Below are 23,542 nucleotides of genomic sequence, written 5' to 3'. Positions count from 1 at the left end.
GGCTGCACCACTGATCCAATGAAATGAGCCCTCCCCCGTCCTGGCTGCACCACTGATCCAATGAAATGAGCCCTCCCCCGTCCTGGCTGCACCACTGAACCAATGAAATGAGCCCCCCCCCGTCCCGGCTGCACCACTGATCCAATGAAATGAGCCCTCCCCCGTCCCGGATGCACCACTGATCCAATGAAATGAGCCCTCCCCTGTCCCGGCTGCACCACTGATCCAATGAAATGAGCCCTCCCCCTCCTGGCTGCACCACTGATCCAATGAAATGAGCCCTCCCCCCTCCTGGCTGCACCACTGATCCAATGAAATGAGCCCTCCCCTGTCCCGGCTGCACCACTGATCCAATGAAATGAGCCCTCCCCCGTCCTGGCTGCACCACTGAACCAATGAAATGAGCCCTCCCCCGTCCCGGCTGCACCACTGATCCAATGAAATGAGCCCTCCCCCGTCCCGGATGCACCACTGATCCAATGAAATGAGCCCTCTCCCGTCCTGGCTGCACCACTTATACAATGAAATGAGCCCTCCCCCGTCCTGGCTGCACCACTGATCCAATGAAATGAGCCCTCCCCCCTCCTGGCTGCACCACTGATCCAATGAAATGAGCCCTCCCTCTCCTGGCTGCACCACTGATCCAATGAAATGAGCCCTCCCCCTCCTGGCTGCACCACTGATCCAATGAAATGAGCCCTCCCCCGTCCTGGCTGCACCACTGATCTAATGAAATGAGCCCTCCCCCTCCTGGCTGCACCACTGATCCAATGAAATGAGCCCTCCCCCGTCCTGGCTGCACCACTGATCCAATGAAATGAGCCCTCCCCCGTCCTGGCTGCACCACTGATCCAATGAAATGAGCCCTCCCCCGTCCTGGCTGCACCACTGAACCAATGAAATGAGCCCTCCCCCGTCCCGGCTGCACCACTGATCCAATGAAATGAGCCCTCCCCCGTCCCGGATGCACCACTGATCCAATGAAATGAGCCCTCCCCTGTCCCGGCTGCACCACTGATCCAATGAAATGAGCCCTCCCCCTCCTGGCTGCACCACTGATCCAATGAAATGAGCCCTCCCCCGTCCCGGCTGCACCACTGATCCAATGAAATGAGCCCTCCCCCTCCTGGCTGCACCACTGATCCAATGAAATGAGCCCTCCCCCGTCCCGGCTGCACCACTGAGCTAATGAAATGAGCCCTCCCCCGTCCTGGCTGCACCACTGATCCAATGAAATGAGCCCTCCCCCCTCCTGGCTGCACCACTGATACAATGAAATGAGCGCTCCCCCGTCCTGGCTGCACCACTGATCCAATGAAATGAGCCCTCCCCCGTCCCGGCTGCACCACTGAGCTAATGAAATGAGCCCTCCCCCGTCCCGGATGCACCACTGATCCAATGAAATGAGCCCTACCCCGTCCCGGCTGCACCACTGAGCTAATGAAATGAGCCCTCCCCCGTCCCGGATGCACCACTGATCCAATGAAATGAGCCCTACCCCTCCTGGCTGCACCACTGATCCAATGAAATGAGCCCTCCCTCTTCTGGCTGCACCACTGATACAATGAAATGAGCCCTCCCCCTCCTGGCTGCACCACTGATCCAATGAAATGAGCCCTCCCCCGTCCCGGCTGCACCACTGATACAATGAAATGAGCGCTCCCCCGTCTGGCTGCACCACTTATCTAATGAAATGAGCCCTCCCCCCTCCTGGCTGCACCACTGATCCAATGAAATGAGCCCTCCCCCGTCCTGGCTGCACCACTGATCCAATGAAATGAGCCCTCCCCCGTCCTGGCTGCACCACTGATCCAATGAAATGAGCCCTCCCCCCTCCTGGCTGCACCACTGATCCAATGAAATGAGCCCTCCCCCCTCCTGGCTGCACCACTGATCCAATGAAATGAGCCCTCCCCCGTCCTGGCTGCACCACTGATCCAATGAAATGAGCCCTCCCCCGTCCCGGCTGCACCACTGATACAATGAAATGAGCGCTCCCCCGTCTGGCTGCACCACTTATCTAATGAAATGAGCCCTCCCCCCTCCTGGCTGCACCACTGATCCAATGAAATGAGCCCTCCCCCCTCCTGGCTGCACCACTGATCCAATGAAATGAGCCCTCCCTCTTCTGGCTGCACCACTGATACAATGAAATGAGCCCTCCCCCTCCTGGCTGCACCACTGATCCAATGAAATGAGCCCTCCCTCTTCTGGCTGCACCACTGATACAATGAAATGAGCCCTCCCCCTCCTGGCTGCACCACTGATCCAATGAAATGAGCCCTCCCCCGTCCCGGCTGCACCACTGATACAATGAAATGAGCGCTCCCCCGTCTGGCTGCACCACTTATCTAATGAAATGAGCCCTCCCCCGTCCTGGCTGCACCACTGATCCAATGAAATGAGCCCTCCCCCGTCCTGGCTGCACCACTGATCCAATGAAATGAGCCCTCCCCCCTCCTGGCTGCACCACTGATCCAATGAAATGAGCCCTCCCCCCTCCTGGCTGCACCACTGATCCAATGAAATGAGCCCTCCCCCGTCCTGGCTGCACCACTGATCCAATGAAATGAGCCCTCCCCCGTCCCGGCTGCACCACTGATACAATGAAATGAGCGCTCCCCCGTCTGGCTGCACCACTTATCTAATGAAATGAGCCCTCCCCCCTCCTGGCTGCACCACTGATCCAATGAAATGAGCCCTCCCCCCTCCTGGCTGCACCACTGATCCAATGAAATGAGCCCTACCCCGTCCAGGCTGCACCACTGATCCAATGAAATGAGCCCTCTCCCCTCCTGGCTGCACCACTTATCTAATGAAATTAGCCCTCCCCTGTCCAGGCTGCACCACTGATCCAATGAAATAAGCCCTCCCCCCTCCTGGCTGCACCACTGATCCAATGAAATGAGCCCTCCCCCGTCCCGGCTGCACCACTGATACAATGAAATGAGCGCTCCCCCGTCTGGCTGCACCACTTATCTAATGAAATGAGCCCTCCCCCCTCCTGGCTGCACCACTGATCCAATGAAATGAGCCCTCCCCCCTCCTGGCTGCACCACTGATCCAATGAAATGAGCCCTACCCCGTCCAGGCTGCACCACTGATCCAATGAAATGAGCCCTCTCCCCTCCTGGCTGCACCACTTATCTAATGAAATTAGCCCTCCCCTGTCCAGGCTGCACCACTGATCCAATGAAATGAGCCCTCCCCCGTCCCGGCTGCACCACTGATCTAATGAAATGAGCGCTCCCCCGTCTGGCTGCATCACTTATCTAATGAAATGAGCCCTCCCCCCTCCTGGCTGCACCACTGATCTAATGAAATGAGCCCTCCCCCCTCCTGGCTGCACCACTGATCCAATGAAATGAGCCCTCCCCCCTCCTGGCTGCACCACTGATCCAATGAAATGAGCCCTCCCCCGTCCCGGCTGCACCACTGATACAATGAAATGAGCGCTCCCCCGTCTGGCTGCACCACTTATCTAATGAAATGAGCCCTCCCCCCTCCTGGCTGCACCACTGATCCAATGAAATGAGCCCTCCCCCCTCCTGGCTGCACCACTGATCCAATGAAATGAGCCCTCCCCCGTCCCGGCTGCACCACTGATCCAATGAAATGAGCCCTACCCCGTCCAGGCTGCACCACTGATCCAATGAAATGAGCCCTCTCCCCTCCTGGCTGCACCACTGATCCAATGAAATGAGCCCTCCCCCCTCCTGGCTGCACCACTGATCCAATGAAATGAGCCCTACCCCGTCCCGGCTGCACCACTGATACAATGAAATGAGCCCTCCCCCTCCTGGCTGCACCACTGATCCAATGAAATGAGCCCTCCCCCGTCCAGGCTGCACCACTGATCCAATGAAATGAGCCCTCCCCCGTCCAGGCTGCACCACTGATCCAATGAAATGAGCCCTCCCCCGTCCAGGCTGCACCACTGATCCAATGAAATGAGCCCTCCCCCTCCTGGCTGCACCACTGATCCAATGAAATGAGCCCTCTCCCGTCCCGGCTGCACCACTGATCCAATGAAATGAGCCCTCTCCCGTCCCGGCTGCACCACTTATACAATGAAATGAGCCCTCCCCCGTCCTGGCTGCACCACTGATCCAATGAAATGAGCCCTCCCCCCTCCTGGCTGCACCACTGATCTAATGAAATGAGCCCTCCCCCTCCTGGCTGCACCACTGATCCAATGAAATGAGCCCTCCCTCTCCTGGCTGCACCACTGATCCAATGAAATGAGCCCTCCCCCTCCTGGCTGCACCACTGATCCAATGAAATGAGCCCTCCCCCGTCCTGGCTGCACCACTGATCTAATGAAATGAGCCCTCCCCCTCCTGGCTGCACCACTGATCCAATGAAATGAGCCCTCCCCCGTCCCGGCTGCACCACTGATCTAATGAAATGAGCCCTCCCCCGTCCTGGCTGCACCACTGATCCAATGAAATGAGCCCTCCCCCGTCCTGGCTGCACCACTGATCTAATGAAATGAGCCCTCCCCTGTCCAGGCTGCACCACTGATCCAATGAAATGAGCCCTCCCCCGTCCTGGCTGCACCACTGATCCAATGAAATGAGCCCTACCCCGTCCAGGCTGCACCACTGATACAATGAAATGAGCGCTCCCCCGTCTGGCTGCACCACTGATCCAATGAAATGAGCCCTCCCCCCTCCTGGCTGCACCACTGATACAATGAAATGAGCGCTCCCCCGTCTGGCTGCACCACTTATCTAATGAAATGAGCCCTCCCCCCTCCTGGCTGCACCACTGATCCAATGAAATGAGCCCTCCCCCGTCCCGGCTGCACCACTGATACAATGAAATGAGCCCTCCCCCTCCTGACTGCACCACTGATCCAATGAAATGAGCCCTCCCCCGTCCAGGCTGCACCACTGATCCAATGAAATGAGCCCTCCCCCGTCCAGGCTGCACCACTGATCCAATGAAATGAGCCCTCCCCCGTCCAGGCTGCACCACTGATCCAATGAAATGAGCCCTCCCCCTCCTGGCTGCACCACTGATCCAATGAAATGAGCCCTCTCCCGTCCCGGCTGCACCACTGATCCAATGAAATGAGCCCTCTCCCGTCCCGGCTGCACCACTTATACAATGAAATGAGCCCTCCCCCGTCCCGGCTGCACCACTGATCCAATGAAATGAGCCCTCCCCCCTCCTGGCTGCACCACTGATCCAATGAAATGAGCCCTCTCCCGTCCCGGCTGCACCACTGATCCAATGAAATGAGCCCTCTCCCGTCCCGGCTGCACCACTTATACAATGAAATGAGCCCTCCCCCCTCCTGGCTGCACCACTGATCCAATTAAATGAGCCCTCCCCCCTCCTGGCTGCACCACTGATCCAATGAAATGAGCCCTCCCTCTCCTGGCTGCACCACTGATCCAATGAAATGAGCCCTCCCCCTCCTGGCTGCACCACTGATCCAATGAAATGAGCCCTCCCCCTCCTGGCTGCACCACTGATCTAATGAAATGAGCCCTCCCCCTCCTGGCTGCACCACTGATCCAATGAAATGAGCCCTCCCCCGTCCCGGCTGCACCACTGATCTAATGAAATGAGCCCTCCCCCGTCCTGGCTGCACCACTGATCCAATGAAATGAGCCCTCCCCCGTCCTGGCTGCACCACTGATCTAATGAAATGAGCCCTCCCCCTCCTGGCTGCACCACTGATCCAATGAAATGAGCCCTCCCCCGTCCCGGCTGCACCACTGATCTAATGAAATGAGCCCTCCCCCGTCCTGGCTGCACCACTGATCCAATGAAATGAGCCCTCCCCCGTCCTGGCTGCACCACTGATCTAATGAAATGAGCCCTCCCCTGTCCAGGCTGCACCACTGATCCAATGAAATGAGCCCTCCCCCGTCCTGGCTGCACCACTGATCCAATGAAATGAGCCCTCCCCCGTCCTGGCTGCACCACTGATCTAATGAAATGAGCCCTCCCCCTCCTGGCTGCACCACTGATCCAATGAAATGAGCCCTCCCCCGTCCCGGCTGCACCACTGATCTAATGAAATGAGCCCTCCCCCGTCCTGGCTGCACCACTGATCCAATGAAATGAGCCCTCCCCCGTCCTGGCTGCACCACTGATCTAATGAAATGAGCCCTCCCCTGTCCAGGCTGCACCACTGATCCAATGAAATGAGCCCTCCCCCGTCCTGGCTGCACCACTGATCCAATGAAATGAGCCCTCCCCCGTCCTGGCTGCACCATTGATCTAATGAAATGAGCCCTCCCCCTCCTGGCTGCACCACTGATACAATGAAATGAGCCCTCCCCCCTCCTGGCTGCACCACTGATCCAATGAAATGAGCCCTCCCCCTCCTGGCTGCACCACTGATCCAATGAAATGAGCCCTCCCCCGTCCTGGCTGCACCACTGATCTAATGAAATGAGCCCTCCCCCTCCTGGCTGCACCACTGATCCAATGAAATGAGCCCTCCCCCGTCCTGGCTGCACCACTGATCCAATGAAATGAGCCCTCCCCCGTCCTGCCTGCACCACTGATCTAATGAAATGAGCCCTCCCCTGTCCAGGCTGCACCACTGATCCAATGAAATGAGCCCTCCCCCGTCCTGGCTGCACCACTGATCCAATGAAATGAGCCCTCCCCCGTCCTGGCTGCACCACTGATCTAATGAAATGAGCCCTCCCCTGTCCAGGCTGCACCACTGATCCAATGAAATGAGCCCTCCCCCGTCCTGGCTGCACCACCGATCCAATGAAATGAGCCCTCCCCCGTCCTGGCTGCACCACTGATCTAATGAAATGAGCCCTCCCCTGTCCAGGCTGCACCACTGATCCAATTAAATGAGCCCTCCCCCGTCCTGGCTGCACCACTGATCCAATGAAATGAGCCCTCCCCCGTCCTGGCTGCACCACTGATCCAATGAAATGAGCCCTCCCCCGTCCTGGCTGCACCACTGATCTAATGAAATGAGCCCTCCCCTGTCCAGGCTGCACCACTGATCCAATGAAATGAGCCCTCCCCCGTCCTGGCTGCACCACTGATCCAATGAAATGAGCCCTCCCCCGTCCTGGCTGCACCACTGATCTAATGAAATGAGCCCTCCCCTGTCCAGGCTGCACCACTGATCCAATGAAATGAGCCCTCCCCCGTCCTGGCTGCACCACTGATCCAATGAAATGAGCCCTCCCCCGTCCTGGCTGCACCACTGATCCAATGAAATGAGCCCTCCCCCTCCTGGCTGCACCACTGATCCAATGAAATGAGCCCTCCCCCGTCCTGGCTGCACCACTGATGCAATGAAATGAGCCCTCCCCTGTCCCGGCTGCACCACTGATCCAATGAAATGAGCCCTCCCCCTCCCGGCTGCACCACTGATCCAATGAAATGAGCCCTCCCCCGTCCTGGCTGCACCACTGATCCAATAAAATGAGCCCTCCCCCCTCCTGGCTGCACCACTGATCTAATGAATTGAGCCCTCCCCCGTCCTGGCTGCACCACTGATCTAATGAAATGAGCCCTCCCCCGTCCCGGCTGCACCACTGATCCAATGAAATGAGCCCTCCCCCGTCCTGGCTGCACCACTGATCCAATGAAATGAGCCCTCCCCCTCCTGGCTGCACCACTGATCCAATGAAATGAGCCCTCCGCCGTCCCGGCTGCACCACTGATCCAATGAAATGAGCCCTCCCCGTCCTGGCTGCACCACTGATCCAATGAAATGAGCCCTCCCCGTCCTGGCTGCACCACTGATCCAATGAAATGAGCCCTCCCCCGTCCTGGCTGCACCACTGATCCAATGAAATGAGCCCTCCCCCGTCCTGGCTGCACCACTGATCCAATGAAATGAGCCCTCCCCGTTTTGGCTGCACCACTGATCCAATGAAATGAGCCCTCCCCGTCCTGGCTGCACCACTAATCCAATGAAATGAGCCCTCCCCCGTCCCGGCTGCACCACTGATCCAATGAAATGAGCCCTCCCCCTCCTGGCTGCACCACTGATCCAATGAAATGAGCCCTCCCCCGTCCCGGCTGCACCACTGATCCAATGAAATGAGCCCTCCCCCGTCCCGGCTGCACCACTGATCCAATGAAGTGAGCCCTCCCCCCTCCTGGCTGCACCACTGATCCAATGAAATGAGCCCTCCCCCTCCTGGCTGCACCACTGATCCAATGAAATGAGCCCTCCCCCGTCCCGGCTGCACCACTGATCCAATGAAATGAGCCCTCCCCCTCCTGGCTGCACCACTGATCCAATGAAATGAGCCCTCCCCCCTCCTGGCTGCACCACTGATCCAATGAAATGAGCCCTCCCCCGTCCCGGCTGCACCACTGATCCAATGAAATGAGCCCTCCCCTGTCCTGGCTGCACCACTGATCCAATGAAATGAGCCCTCCCCCCTCCTGGCTGCACCACTGATCCAATGAAATGAGCCCTCCCCCGTCCCGGCTGCACCACTGATCCAATGAAATGAGCCCTCCCCCGTCCCGGCTGCACCACTGATACAATGAAATGAGCCCTCTCCCTCCTGGCTGCACCACTGATCCAATGAAATGAGCCCTCCCCCCTCCTGGCTGCACCACTGATCTAATGAAATGAGCCCTCTCCCTCCTGGCTGCACCACTGATCCAATGAAATGAGCCCTCCCCCTCCTGGCTGCACCACTGATCCAATGAAATGAGCCCTCCCCCGTCCCGGCTGCACCACTGATCTAATGAAATGAGCCCTCCCCCGTCCTGGCTGCACCACTGATCCAATGAAATGAGAGCTCCCCCCTCCCGGCTGCACCACTGATCTAATGAAATGTGCCCTCCCCCGTCCCGGCTGCACCACTGATCCAATGAAATGAGCCCTCCCCCGTCCCGGCTGCACCACTGATCTAATGAATTGAGCCCTCCCCCTCCTGGCTGCACCACTGATCCAATGAAATGAGCCCTCCTGGCTGCACCACTGATCCAATGAAATGAGCCCTCCCCCGTCCTGGCTGCACCACTGATCCAATGAAATGAGCCCTCCCCCGTCCCGGCTGCACCACTGATCTAATGAAATGAGCCCTCCCCCGTCCCGGCTGCACCACTGATCCAATGAAATGAGCCCTCCCCCCGTCCTGGCTGCACCACTGATTCAATGAAATGAGCCCTCCCCCGTCCCGGCTGCACCACTGATCCAATGAAATGAGCCCTCCCCCGTCCAGGCTGCACCACTGATCTAATGAATTGAGCCCTCCCCCGTCCCGGCTGCACCACTGATCCAATGAAATGAGCCCTCCCCCGTCCTGGCTGCACCACTGATCCAATGAAATGAGCCTTCCCCCGTCCCGGCTGCACCACTGATCTAATGAAATGAGCCCTCCCCCGTCCTGGCTGCACCACTGATCCAATGAAATGAGCCCTCCCCCGTCCCGGCTGCACCACTGATCTAATGAAATGAGCCCTCCCCCGTCCTGGCTGCACCACTGATCCAATGAAATGAGCGCTCCCCCCTCCCGGCTGCACCACTGATCTAATGAAATGTGCCCTCCCCCGTCCCGGCTGCACCACTGATCCAATGAAATGAGCCCTCCCCCGTCCCGGCTGCACCACTGATCTAATGAATTGAGCCCTCCCCCTCCTGGCTGCACCACTGATCCAATGAAATGAGCCCTCCTGGCTGCACCACTGATCCAATGAAATGAGCCCTCCCCCGTCCTGGCTGCACCACTGATCCAATGAAAGGAGCCCTCCCCCGTCCCGGCTGCACCACTGATCTAATGAATTGAGCCCTCTCCCGTCCCGGCTGCACCACTGATCCAATGAAATGAGCCCTCCCCCCTCCTGGCTGCACCACTGATCCAATGAAATGAGCCCTCCCCCGTTCCGGCTGCAGCACTGATCTAATGAAATGAGCCCTCCCCCTCCTGGCTGCACCACTGATCCAATGAAATGAGCCCTCCCCCGTCCTGGCTGCACCACTGATCCAATGAAATGAGCCCTCCCCCGTCCTGGCTGCACCACTGAACCAATGAAATGAGCCCTCCCCCGTCCCGGCTGCACCACTGATCTAATGAATTGAGCCCTCTCCCGTCCCGGCTGCACCACTGATCCAATGAAATGAGCCCTCCCCCCTCCTGGCTGCACCACTGATCCAATGAAATGAGCCCTCCCCCGTCCCGGCTGCAGCACTGATCTAATGAAATGAGCCCTCCCCCGTCCTGGCTGCACCACTGAACCAATGAAATGAGCCCTCCCCCGTCCCGGCTGCACCACTGATCCAATGAAATGAGCCCTCCCCCGTCTGGCTGCACCACTTATCTAATGAAATGAGCCCTCCCCCCTCCTGGCTGCACCACTGATCCAATGAAATGAGCCCTCCCCTGTCCCGGCTGCACCACTGATCCAATGAAATGAGCCCTCCCCCGTCCTGGCTGCACCACTGAACCAATGAAATGAGCCCTCCCCCGTCCCGGCTGCACCACTGATCCAATGAAATGAGCCCTCCCCTGTCCCGGCTGCACCACTGAGCTAATGAAATGAGCCCTCCCCCGTCCCGGATGCACCACTGATCCAATGAAATGAGCCCTACCCCGTCCTGGCTGCACCACTGATCCAATGAAATGAGCGCTCCCCCGTCTGGCTGCACCACTGATCCAATGAAATGAGCCCTCCCCCGTCCTGGCTGCACCACTGATCCAATGAAATGAGCCCTCCCTCTCCTGGCTGCACCACTGATCCAATGAAATGAGCCCTCCCCCTCCTGGCTGCACCACTGATCCAATGAAATGAGCCCTCCCCCGTCCTGGCTGCACCACTGATCTAATGAAATGAGCCCTCCCCCTCCTGGCTGCACCACTGATCCAATGAAATGAGCCCTCCCCCGTCCTGGCTGCACCACTGATCCAATGAAATGAGCCCTCCCCCGTCCTGGCTGCACCACTGATCCAATGAAATGAGCCCTCCCCCTCCTGGCTGCACCACTGATCCAATGAAATGAGCCCTCCCCCGTCCTGGCTGCACCACTGATCTAATGAAATGTGCCCTCCCCCGTCCTGGCTGCACCACTGATCCAATATAATGAGCCCTCCCCCGTCCTGGCTGCACCACTGATCCAATGAAATGAGCCCTCCCCCGTCCTGGCTGCACCACTGATCCAATGAAATGAGCCCTCCCCCGTCCTGGCTGCACCACTGAACCAATGAAATGAGCCCTCCCCCGTCCTGGCTGCACCACTGATCCAATGAAATGAGCCCTCCCCCGTCCCGGCTGCACCACTGATCCAATGAAATGAGCCCTCCCCCGTCCCGGATGCACCACTGATCCAATGAAATGAGCCCTCCCCCGTCCCGGATGCACCACTGATCCAATGAAATGAGCCCTCCCCCGTCTGGCTGCACCACTTATCCAATGAAATGAGCCCTCCCCCCTCCTGGCTGCACCACTGATCCAATGAAATGAGCCCTCCCCTGTCCCGGCTGCACCACTGATCCAATGAAATGAGCCCTCCCCCGTCCTGGCTGCACCACTGAACCAATGAAATGAGCCCTCCCCCGTCCCGGCTGCACCACTGATCCAATGAAATGAGCCCTCCCCCGTCCCGGATGCACCACTGATCCAATGAAATGAGCCCTCTCCCGTCCCGGCTGCACCACTTATACAATGAAATGAGCCCTCCCCCGTCCTGGCTGCACCACTGATCCAATGAAATGAGCCCTCCCCCCTCCTGGCTGCACCACTGATCCAATGAAATGAGCCCTCCCTCTCCTGGCTGCACCACTGATCCAATGAAATGAGCCCTCCCCCTCCTGGCTGCACCACTGATCCAATGAAATGAGCCCTCCCCCGTCCTGGCTGCACCACTGATCTAATGAAATGAGCCCTCCCCCTCCTGGCTGCACCACTGATCCAATGAAATGAGCCCTCCCCCGTCCTGGCTGCACCACTGATCCAATGAAATGAGCCCTCCCCCGTCCTGGCTGCACCACTGATCCAATGAAATGAGCCCTCCCCCGTCCTGGCTGCACCACTGAACCAATGAAATGAGCCCTCCCCCGTCCCGGCTGCACCACTGATCCAATGAAATGAGCCCTCCCCCGTCCCGGATGCACCACTGATCCAATGAAATGAGCCCTCCCCTGTCCCGGCTGCACCACTGATCCAATGAAATGAGCCCTCCCCCTCCTGGCTGCACCACTGATCCAATGAAATGAGCCCTCCCCCGTCCCGGCTGCACCACTGATCCAATGAAATGAGCCCTCCCCCTCCTGGCTGCACCACTGATCCAATGAAATGAGCCCTCCCCCGTCCCGGCTGCACCACTGAGCTAATGAAATGAGCCCTCCCCCGTCCTGGCTGCACCACTGATCCAATGAAATGAGCCCTCCCCCCTCCTGGCTGCACCACTGATACAATGAAATGAGCCCTCCCCCGTCCAGGCTGCACCACTGATCCAATGAAATGAGCCCTCCCCCGTCCCGGCTGCACCACTGAGCTAATGAAATGAGCCCTCCCCCGTCCCGGATGCACCACTGATCCAATGAAATGAGCCCTCCCCCCTCCTGGCTGCACCACTGATACAATGAAATGAGCCCTCCCCCGTCCAGGCTGCACCACTGATCCAATGAAATGAGCCCTCCCCCGTCCCGGCTGCACCACTGAGCTAATGAAATGAGCCCTCCCCCGTCCCGGCTGCACCACTGATCCAATGAAATGAGCCCTCCCTCTCCTGGCTGCACCACTGATACAATGAAATGAGCCCTCCTGGCTGCACCACTGATCCAATGAAATGAGCCCTCCCCCGTCCTGGCTGCACCACTTATCTAATGAAATGAGCCCTCCCCCCTCCTGGCTGCACCACTGATCCAATGAAATGAGCCCTCCCCCCTCCTGGCTGCACCACTGATCCAATGAAATAAGCCCTCCCCCCTCCTGGCTGCACCACTGATCCAATGAAATGAGCCCTCCCCCGTCCCGGCTGCACCACTGATACAATGAAATGAGCGCTCCCCCGTCTGGCTGCACCACTTATCTAATGAAATGAGCCCTCCCCCCTCCTGGCTGCACCACTGATCCAATGAAATGAGCCCTCCCCCCTCCTGGCTGCACCACTGATCCAATGAAATGAGCCCTACCCCGTCCAGGCTGCACCACTGATCCAATGAAATGAGCCCTCTCCCCTCCTGGCTGCACCACTTATCTAATGAAATGAGCCCTCCCCCGTCCCGGCTGCACCACTGATCTAATGAAATGAGCGCTCCCCCGTCTGGCTGCATCACTTATCTAATGAAATGAGCCCTCCCCCCTCCTGGCTGCACCACTGATCCAATGAAATGAGCCCTCCCCCGTCCCGGCTGCACCACTGATCTAATGAAATGAGCGCTCCCCCGTCTGGCTGCATCACTTATCTAATGAAATGAGCCCTCCCCCCTCCTGGCTGCACCACTGATCCAATGAAATGAGCCCTCCCCCCTCCTGGCTGCACCACTGATCCAATGAAATGAGCCCTCCCCCGTCCCGGCTGCACCACTGATCCAATGAAATGAGCCCTACCCCGTCCAGGCTGCACCACTGATCCAATGAAATGAGCCCTCTCCCCTCCTGGCTGCACCACTGATCCAATGAAATGAGCCCTCCCCCCTCCTGGCTGCACCACTGATCCAATGAAATGAGCCCTACCCCGTCCCGGCTGCACCACTGATACAATGAAATGAGCCCTCCCCCTCCTGGCTGCACCACTGATCCAATGAAATGAGCCCTCCCCCGTCCAGGCTGCACCACTGATCCAATGAAATGAGCCCTCCCCCGTCCAGGCTGCACCACTGATCCAATGAAATGAGCCCTCCCCCTCCTGGCTGCACCACTGATCCAATGAAATGAGCCCTCTCCCGTCCCGGCTGCACCACTGATCCAATGAAATGAGCCCTCTCCCGTCCCGGCTGCACCACTTATACAATGAAATGAGCCCTCCCCCGTCCTGGCTGCACCACTGATCCAATGAAATGAGCCCTCCCCCCTCCTGGCTGCACCACTGATCCAATGAAATGAGCCCTCCCTCTCCTGGCTGCACCACTGATCCAATGAAATGAGCCCTCCCCCTCCTGGCTGCACCACTGATCCAATGAAATGAGCCCTCCCCCGTCCTGGCTGCACCACTGATCTAATGAAATGAGCCCTCCCCCTCCTGGCTGCACCACTGATCCAATGAAATGAGCCCTCCCCCGTCCCGGCTGCACCACTGATCTAATGAAATGAGCCCTCCCCCGTCCTGGCTGCACCACTGATCCAATGAAATGAGCCCTCCCCCGTCCTGGCTGCACCACTGATCTAATGAAATGAGCCCTCCCCTGTCCAGGCTGCACCACTGATCCAATGAAATGAGCCCTCCCCCGTCCTGGCTGCACCACTGATCCAATGAAATGAGCCCTACCCCGTCCAGGCTGCACCACTGATACAATGAAATGAGCGCTCCCCCGTCTGGCTGCACCACTGATCCAATGAAATGAGCCCTCCCCCCTCCTGGCTGCACCACTGATCTAATGAATTGAGCGCTCCCCCGTCTGGCTGCACCACTTATCTAATGAAATGAGCCCTCCCCCCTCCTGGCTGCACCACTGATCCAATGAATTGAGCGCTCCCCCGTCTGGCTGCACCACTTATCTAATGAAATGAGCCCTCCCCCCTCCTGGCTGCACCACTGATCCAATGAAATGAGCCCTCCCCCGTCCCGGCTGCACCACTGATACAATGAAATGAGCCCTCCCCCTCCTGGCTGCACCACTGATCCAATGAAATGAGCCCTCCCCCGTCCAGGCTGCACCACTGATCCAATGAAATGAGCCCTCCCCCGTCCAGGCTGCACCACTGATCCAATGAAATGAGCCCTCCCCCGTCCAGGCTGCACCACTGATCCAATGAAATGAGCCCTCCCCCTCCTGGCTGCACCACTGATCCAATGAAATGAGCCCTCTCCCGTCCCGGCTGCACCACTGATCCAATGAAATGAGCCCTCTCCCGTCCCGGCTGCACCACTTATACAATGAAATGAGCCCTCCCCCCTCCTGGCTGCACCACTGATCCAATTAAATGAGCCCTCCCCCCTCCTGGCTGCACCACTGATCCAATGAAATGAGCCCTCCCTCTCCTGGCTGCACCACTGATCCAATGAAATGAGCCCTCCCCCTCCTGGCTGCACCACTGATCCAATGAAATGAGCCCTCCCCCTCCTGGCTGCACCACTGATCTAATGAAATGAGCCCTCCCCCTCCTGGCTGCACCACTGATCCAATGAAATGAGCCCTCCCCCGTCCCGGCTGCACCACTGATCTAATGAAATGAGCCCTCCCCCGTCCTGGCTGCACCACTGATCCAATGAAATGAGCCCTCCCCCGTCCTGGCTGCACCACTGATCTAATGAAATGAGCCCTCCCCCTCCTGGCTGCACCACTGATCCAATGAAATGAGCCCTCCCCCGTCCTGGCTGCACCACTGATCTAATGAAATGAGCCCTCCCCTGTCCAGGCTGCACCACTGATCCAATGAAATGAGCCCTCCCCCGTCCTGGCTGCACCACTGATCTAATGAAATGAGCCCTCCCCCTCCTGGCTGCACCACTGATACAATGAAATGAGCCCTCCCCCCTCCTGGCTGCACCACTGATCCAATGAAATGAGCCCTCCCCCTCCTGGCTGCACCACTGATCCAATGAAATGAGCCCTCCCCCGTCCTGGCTGCACCACTGATCTAATGAAATGAGCCCTCCCCCTCCTGGCTGCACCACTGATCCAATGAAATGAGCCCTCCCCCGTCCTGGCTGCACCACTGATCCAATGAAATGAGCCCTCCCCCGTCCTGGCTGCACCACTGATCTAATGAAATGAGCCCTCCCCTGTCCAGGCTGCACCACTGATCCAATGAAATGAGCCCTCCCCCGTCCTGGCTGCACCACTGATCCAATGAAATGAGCCCTCCCCCGTCCTGGCTGCACCACTGATCTAATGAAATGAGCCCTCCCCTGTCCAGGCTGCACCACTGATCCAATTAAATGAGCCCTCCCCCGTCCTGGCTGCACCACTGATCCAATGAAATGAGCCCTCCCCCGTCCTGGCTGCACCACTGATCCAATGAAATGAGCCCTCCCCCGTCCTGGCTGCACCACTGATCTAATGAAATGAGCCCTCCCCTGTCCAGGCTGCACCACTGATCCAATGAAATGAGCCCTCCCCCGTCCTGGCTGCACCACTGATCCAATGAAATGAGCCCTCCCCCGTCCTGGCTGCACCACTGATCTAATGAAATGAGCCCTCCCCTGTCCAGGCTGCACCACTGATCCAATGAAATGAGCCCTCCCCCGTCCTGGCTGCACCACTGATACAATGAAATGAGCGCTCCCCCGTCTGGCTGCACCACTGATCCAATGAAATGAGCCCTCCCCCCTCCTGGCTGCACCACTGATCTAATGAATTGAGCGCTCCCCCGTCTGGCTGCACCACTTATCTAATGAAATGAGCCCTCCCCCCTCCTGGCTGCACCACTGATCCAATGAATTGAGCGCTCCCCCGTCTGGCTGCACCACTTATCTAATGAAATGAGCCCTCCCCCCTCCTGGCTGCACCACTGATCCAATGAAATGAGCCCTCCCCCGTCCCGGCTGCACCACTGATACAATGAAATGAGCCCTCCCCCTCCTGGCTGCACCACTGATCCAATGAAATGAGCCCTCCCCCGTCCAGGCTGCACCACTGATCCAATGAAATGAGCCCTCCCCCGTCCAGGCTGCACCACTGATCCAATGAAATGAGCCCTCCCCCGTCCAGGCTGCACCACTGATCCAATGAAATGAGCCCTCCCCCTCCTGGCTGCACCACTGATCCAATGAAATGAGCCCTACCCCGTCCTGGCTGCACCACTGATCCAATGAAATGAGCCCTCCCCCGTCCCGGCTGCACCACTGATCTAATGAAATGAGCCCTCCCCCGTCCTGGCTGCACCACTGATCCAATGAAATGAGCCCTCCCCCGTCCTGGCTGCACCACTGATCTAATGAAATGAGCCCTCCCCCTCCTGGCTGCACCACTGATCCAATGAAATGAGCCCTCCCCCGTCCCGGCTGCACCACTGATCTAATGAAATGAGCCCTCCCCCGTCCTGGCTGCACCACTGATCCAATGAAATGAGCCCTCCCCCGTCCTGGCTGCACCACTGATCTAATGAAATGAGCCCTCCCCTGTCCAGGCTGCACCACTGATCCAATGAAATGAGCCCTCCCCCGTCCTGGCTGCACCACTGATCCAATGAAATGAGCCCTCCCCCGTCCTGGCTGCACCACTGATCTAATGAAATGAGCCCTCCCCCTCCTGGCTGCACCACTGATACAATGAAATGAGCCCTCCCCCCTCCTGGCTGCACCACTGATCCAATGAAATGAGCCCTCCCCCTCCTGGCTGCACCACTGATCCAATGAAATGAGCCCTCCCCCGTCCTGGCTGCACCACTGATCTAATGAAATGAGCCCTCCCCCTCCTGGCTGCACCACTGATCCAATGAAATGAGCCCTCCCCCGTCCTGGCTGCACCACTGATCCAATGAAATGAGCCCTCCCCCGTCCTGGCTGCACCACTGATCTAATGAAATGAGCCCTCCCCTGTCCAGGCTGCACCACTGATCCAATGAAATGAGCCCTCCCCCGTCCTGGCTGCACCACTGATCCAATGAAATGAGCCCTCCCCCGTCCTGGCTGCACCACTGATCTAATGAAATGAGCCCTCCCCTGTCCAGGCTGCACCACTGATCCAATGAAATGAGCCCTCCCCCGTCCTGGCTGCACCACTGATCCAATGAAATGAGCCCTCCCCCGTCCTGGCTGCACCACTGATCCAATGAAATGAGCCCTCCCCCTCCTGGCTGCACCACTGATCCAATGAAATGAGCCCTCCCCCGTCCTGGCTGCACCACTGATGCAATGAAATGAGCCCTCCCCTGTCCCGGCTGCACCACTGATCCAATGAAATGAGCCCTCCCCCTCCCGGCTGCACCACTGATCCAATGAAATGAGCCCTCCCCCGTCCTGGCTGCACCACTGATCCAATAAAATGAGCCCTCCCCCCTCCTGGCTGCACCACTGATCTAATGAATTGAGCCCTCCCCCGTCCTGGCTGCACCACTGATCTAATGAAATGAGCCCTCCCCCATCCCGGCTGCACCACTGATCCAATAAAATGAGCCCTCCCCCCTCCTGGCTGCACCACTGATCCAATGAAATGAGCCCTCCCCCGTCCTGGCTGCACCACTGATCCAATGAAATGAGCCCTCCCCCTCCTGGCTGCACCACTGATCCAATGAAATGAGCCCTCCGCCGTCCCGGCTGCACCACTGATCCAATGAAATGAGCCCTCCCCGTCCTGGCTGCACCACTGATCCAATGAAATGAGCCCTCCCCCGTCCTGGCTGCACCACTGATCCAATGAAATGAGCCCTCCCCCGTCCTGGCTGCACCACTGATCCAATGAAATGAGCCCTCCCCGTTTTGGCTGCACCACTGATCCAATGAAATGAGCCCTCCCCGTCCTGGCTGCACCACTAATCCAATGAAATGAGCCCTCCCCCGTCCCGGCTGCACCACTGATCCAATGAAATGAGCCCTCCCCCTCCTGGCTGCACCACTGATCCAATGAAATGAGCCCTCCCCCGTCCCGGCTGCACCACTGATCCAATGAAATGAGCCCTCCCCCGTCCCGGCTGCACCACTGATCCAATGAAATGAGCCCTCCCCCCTCCTGGCTGCACCACTGATCCAATGAAATGAGCCCTCCCCCGTCCCGGCTGCACCACTGATCCAATGAAATGAGCCCTCCCCCTCCTGGCTGCACCACTGATCCAATGAAATGAGCCCTCCCCCCTCCTGGCTGCACCACTGATCCAATGAAATGAGCCCTCCCCCGTCCCGGCTGCACCACTGATCCAATGAAATGAGCCCTCCCCTGTCCTGGCTGCACCACTGATCCAATGAAATGAGCCCTCCCCCCTCCTGGCTGCACCACTGATCCAATGAAATGAGCCCTCCCCCGTCCCGGCTGCACCACTGATCCAATGAAATGAGCCCTCCCCCGTCCCGGCTGCACCACTGATACAATGAAATGAGCCCTCTCCCTCCTGGCTGCACCACTGATCCAATGAAATGAGCCCTCTCCCTCCTGGCTGCACCACTGATCCAATGAAATGAGCCTTCCCCCGTCCCGGCTGCACCACTGATCTAATGAAATGAGCCCTCTCCCTCCTGGCTGCACCACTGATCCAATGAAATGAGCCCTCCCCCTCCTGGCTGCACCACTGATCCAATGAAATGAGCCCTCCCCCCTCCTGGCTGCACCACTGATCCAATGAAATGAGCCCTCCCCCGTCCCGGCTGCACCACTGATCCAATGAAATGAGCCCTCCCCTGTCCTGGCTGCACCACTGATCCAATGAAATGAGCCCTCCCCCGTCCCGGCTGCACCACTGATCCAATGAAATGAGCCCTCCCCCGTCCCGGCTGCACCACTGATACAATGAAATGAGCCCTCTCCCTCCTGGCTGCACCACTGATCCAATGAAATGAGCCCTCCCCCCTCCTGGCTGCACCACTGATCTAATGAAATGAGCCCTCTCCCTCCTGGCTGCACCACTGATCCAATGAAATGAGCCCTCTCCCTCCTGGCTGCACCACTGATCCAATGAAATGAGCCCTCCCCCCGTCCTGGCTGCACCACTGATCCAATGAAATGAGCCCTCCCCCCTCCTGGCTGCACCACTGATCCAATGAAATGAGCCCTCCCCCCTCCTGGCTGCACCACTGATCCAATGAAATGAGCCCTCTCCCTCCTGGCTGCACCACTGATCCAATGAAATGAGCCCTCTCCCTCCTGGCTGCACCACTGATCCAATGAAATGAGCCCTCCCCCGTTCCGGCTGCACCACTGATCCAATTAAATGAGCCCTCCCCCGTCCCGGCTGCACTGGTGACAGCTGTCTCTTCCCGTAAGTCTCCTTCATGGGGTTTGCAGCAGCTCTTCAAGCATCGCTGCTGCCAGGCGTTTCCAGCGCATCTTAACACTCAGAAATAAGACCTGCTGCACAACCTCTTCTCATCCTGGTTATCGCTTTTTTGTGTGGCAGGATGAAGGCTCCTTCCATCTCAAGGACACAGCCAAGAACTTGCTGAAGAGTCTGGGCAGTCAAATAGCGCCAAGTCTTGGCTGGAGGGACATGTGGACATTTGTGGTGAAAAAAGGAGGTAAATCCATCCCTGCGGCATCTGCTGCTGCGGTGACTGCGTCGTCGTCTGCTGCGGTGACTGCGTCGTCGTCTGCTGTGGTGACTGCGTCGTCGTCTGCTGCGGTCACTGCGTCGTCGTCTGCTGCGGTGACTGCGTCGTCGTCTGCTGCGGTGACTGCGTCATCATCTGCTGCGGTGACTGCGGAGTCTGCTGCTGCGGTGACTGCGGAGTCTGCTGCTGCGGTGACTGCATCATCGTCTGCTGCGGTGACTGCGTCGTCGTCTGCTGCGGTGACTGCGTCGTCGTCTGCTGCGGTGACTGCGTCGTCGTCTGCTGCGGTGTCTGCGTCGTCGTCTGCTGCGGTGACTGCGCCGTCGTCTGCTGCGGTGACTGCGTCGTCGTCTGCTGCGGTGACTGCGTCGTCGTCTGCTGCGGTGACTGCGTCGTCGTCTGCTGCGGTGACTGCGTCGTCGTCTGCTGCGGTGACTGCGGAGTCTGCTGCTGCGGTGACTGCGGAGTCTGCTGCTGCGGTGACTGCATCATCGTCTGCTGCGGTGACTGCGTCGTCGTCTGCTGCGGTGACTGCGTCGTCGTCTGCTGCGGTGACTGCGTCGTCGTCTGCTGCGGTGACTGCGTCGTCGTCTGCTGCGGTGACTGCGTCGTCGTCTGCTGCGGTGACTGCGGAGTCTGCTGCTGCGATGACTGCGGAGTCTGCTGCTGCGGTGACTGCGGAGTCTGCTGCTGCGGTGACTGCGGAGTCTGCTGCTGCGGTGACTGCGGAGTCTGCTGCTGCGGTGACTGCGGAGTCTGCTGCTGTCGGCTTTTGCTGTGGTGATTGCGGCGTCTGCTGCTGCAGTGTCTGCGGCGTGTACTGCTGTGTCGACATTTGCTGTGGTGACTTTGGCGTCTGCTGCCAGGGGACTGTGACGTCTGCTTCTGTGTCGGCGTTTGATGCCGACTGTGGCGTCTACTGCCGGGGGACTGCGGCATCTCCTGTTGCGGCATTTGCTGCGGTGTCGGCATTTGCTGCGGCGTCTGCTGCCGGAGGGACTGCGGCGTCTCCTTTACGGCATCTGCTGCTTTGTAGACATCTGCTGCCGGGGGGTCTGCTGTTGCAACGTTTGCTGCTGTGTCGGCGTTTGCTGTGGCTTCTGCTGTCAGAGGGAGTGTGGTGTTTGCTGTGGCGTCTGCTGCCGGAGGGACTGCGGCGTCTGCTTTTCGGCGTCTGCTGCTGTGTCGGCGTTTGCTGTGGTGACTGCGGCGTCTGCTGCCGGGGGACTGCGGCGTCTGCGGTGCTTTCATAGCCACTTGTTATCTGGCATCTGTACTGTTTGCTGTAGGCCAGATGTATGGGGAAAAATACTCCAAGTCTCCAGCGCTGTCCACGTGGGGAGATCCAGTTCTGCTGAAGACGGACATCCAGCTGGTTCCTCCTGAAGGTGAGCTCCCCAGATTCCTCTTGCGCCTTTTTCACATGTCCGTGTTACGACACTTGTGCCCACTATAACTGGTTGTGATTGTCACATACCCGTTTTCCTGTGGCAGGGGCCAATGCAAGTCTACGGATTTGTGAAAACCCCGCACAGTGCACAAGTGGCGTCTGGGTGTAGGAGAAGCTTTGCAATTTCTTTCTTTCTTTAACTATACTGGAAACACAGGGCTGGGACACTGGAAACTGATCCAAAACACGGATTACACCTGACACAACTTTTCTGTGGCTTAAGCTTGCGAACCTTGCACTTGTGGATCTTGGCTTAGATGGGGTCGGAGTTGATGAGGGAGTTAGAAAACTTTGAATTAGGAGAGTAACTGTGTGGTAGTGGCATAATGGGGAAGGGAACTGCAATAACCAGAGAGCAACCGATACTCCATTTTTGGTTGGAGAACACCAGTACATCATTGTTCGGCATTGTAGAGACACGGGTGGGCTGGGGATGAGGCAGCTAGCCAAAGCTGCATGGACCCGGACCCATGGGCCCACTGCATGCCTGTTCTCCTTTTAACATGGGCATAACGCTTCTCAGACAACACAGGGTGAGGGTAAAACAGTGTGGCAATCACAAAACAGGCAGATAACTCGTAGAACAGTTCCAGCAAAATATTCCAAGATGGTGCACATTACAGAGCCTTACCCTTCCGCTGACTCACCTGGATATTGGCAGCTGTTACTTCAGAGCTCCCAGGGTCGCTACTGCATTTATAGCAAGCACACAGAGAGAAGGTAACGACAAGCGTAGAAAGATGAAAGTCCATTCAGGTAGAAGGCTAGTTGACCAGAGGGTCACAACCTGACATCTCCGATCATCTCCATGGAGCCAGGCGACCGGCGGATCCCAATCCTGGCTTTCTCCAAACGTATCCATGGTTCAGTGATGGTCAATGGATTAGATCTGTGTTCTTCCAACTGGGGCCATGGTCCCCTAGGTTGTTTCCTGTAGAATAAATCCGTGTCCCTCGTGATGGAGCCATGTTGTCTTAGCTTCAGTCCTGTAGAGTCTCTGGATGTCTTGGCTGAATCTCTGGCTCTTCATACAGAGGCATATAGCCTCTTTTTATAATTAAAGGGAACCTGTCACACCCAAAATCGATGGTGAGGTAAGCTCACTGCTATCAGGGGCTTATCTCCAGCATTCTGTAATGCATGCTGTAATGCTGTAGATAAGCCCCCGATGTTACCTGAAAGATGAGAAAAAGACATTAGATTATACTCACCCAGGGGCGGTCCCGGTACGATGGACGTCGCAGGTCTGGTCTGGGCCTCCCATCTTTATTCCATGACGTCCTCTTCTGGTCTTCACGCCGCGGCTCCGGCGCCGGTGTACTTTGTCTAGTACTGCAGTGCGCAGGCGCCGGAAAGGTCAAAGCGACCTGGCGCCTGCGCACTGCAGTACTTTGCTCTGCCCTCAACAGGACAGATCAGTACGCCTGCGCCGGAGCCGCGGCATGAAGACCAGAAGAGGACGTCATGGAATGAAGATAGGAGGCGCCGGAGCGGACCTGAAACGCCCATCGGACCGCAGCAGGACCACCCCTGGGTGAGTATAATCTAACCTCTTTTTCTCCTCTTTCAGGTAACATCGGGGGCTTATCTACAGCATTACAGAATGCATTACAGAATGCTGGAGATAAGCCCCTGATAGCAGTGAGCATACCTCACCATCGATTTTGGGGGGGACAGGTTCCCTTTAACAACTGTCCTTCATTCAGTATTTACAGGTAATACTGATAAGACCAACTCTTATTGTTTGATTGTCATCTATATGCATAAGAAAACTGGCTGGCCTGGACAATGTGTAATTAACATATCAGTAAATATCACTAGTCATCCAGGAT

The 23,542-nt window shown here is 57.9% G+C and overlaps 1 protein-coding gene across 1 annotated transcript in view; it reads left to right on the top strand.

Moving 5' to 3' along the window:
- Nucleotides 1-23,542, top strand: part of POMGNT1 (protein O-linked mannose N-acetylglucosaminyltransferase 1 (beta 1,2-)) — a 131,746-nt gene that overhangs the window by 30,302 nt on the left and 77,902 nt on the right. Inside the window, exons 7-8 of the mRNA XM_077278903.1 lie at nucleotides 20,110-20,227; nucleotides 21,550-21,648. Coding sequence (XP_077135018.1) covers nucleotides 20,110-20,227; nucleotides 21,550-21,648 — 217 coding nt within the window. The remainder of the gene's footprint in view (nucleotides 1-20,109; nucleotides 20,228-21,549; nucleotides 21,649-23,542) is intronic.

This window comes from Ranitomeya variabilis, chromosome 8, assembly GCF_051348905.1.
Source record: "Ranitomeya variabilis isolate aRanVar5 chromosome 8, aRanVar5.hap1, whole genome shotgun sequence".
Taxonomy (NCBI): Eukaryota; Metazoa; Chordata; class Amphibia; order Anura; family Dendrobatidae; genus Ranitomeya; species Ranitomeya variabilis.
The sequence above is the reverse complement of the archived record's forward strand: the minus strand, read 5'-3'. Positions and strand labels throughout refer to the sequence as shown.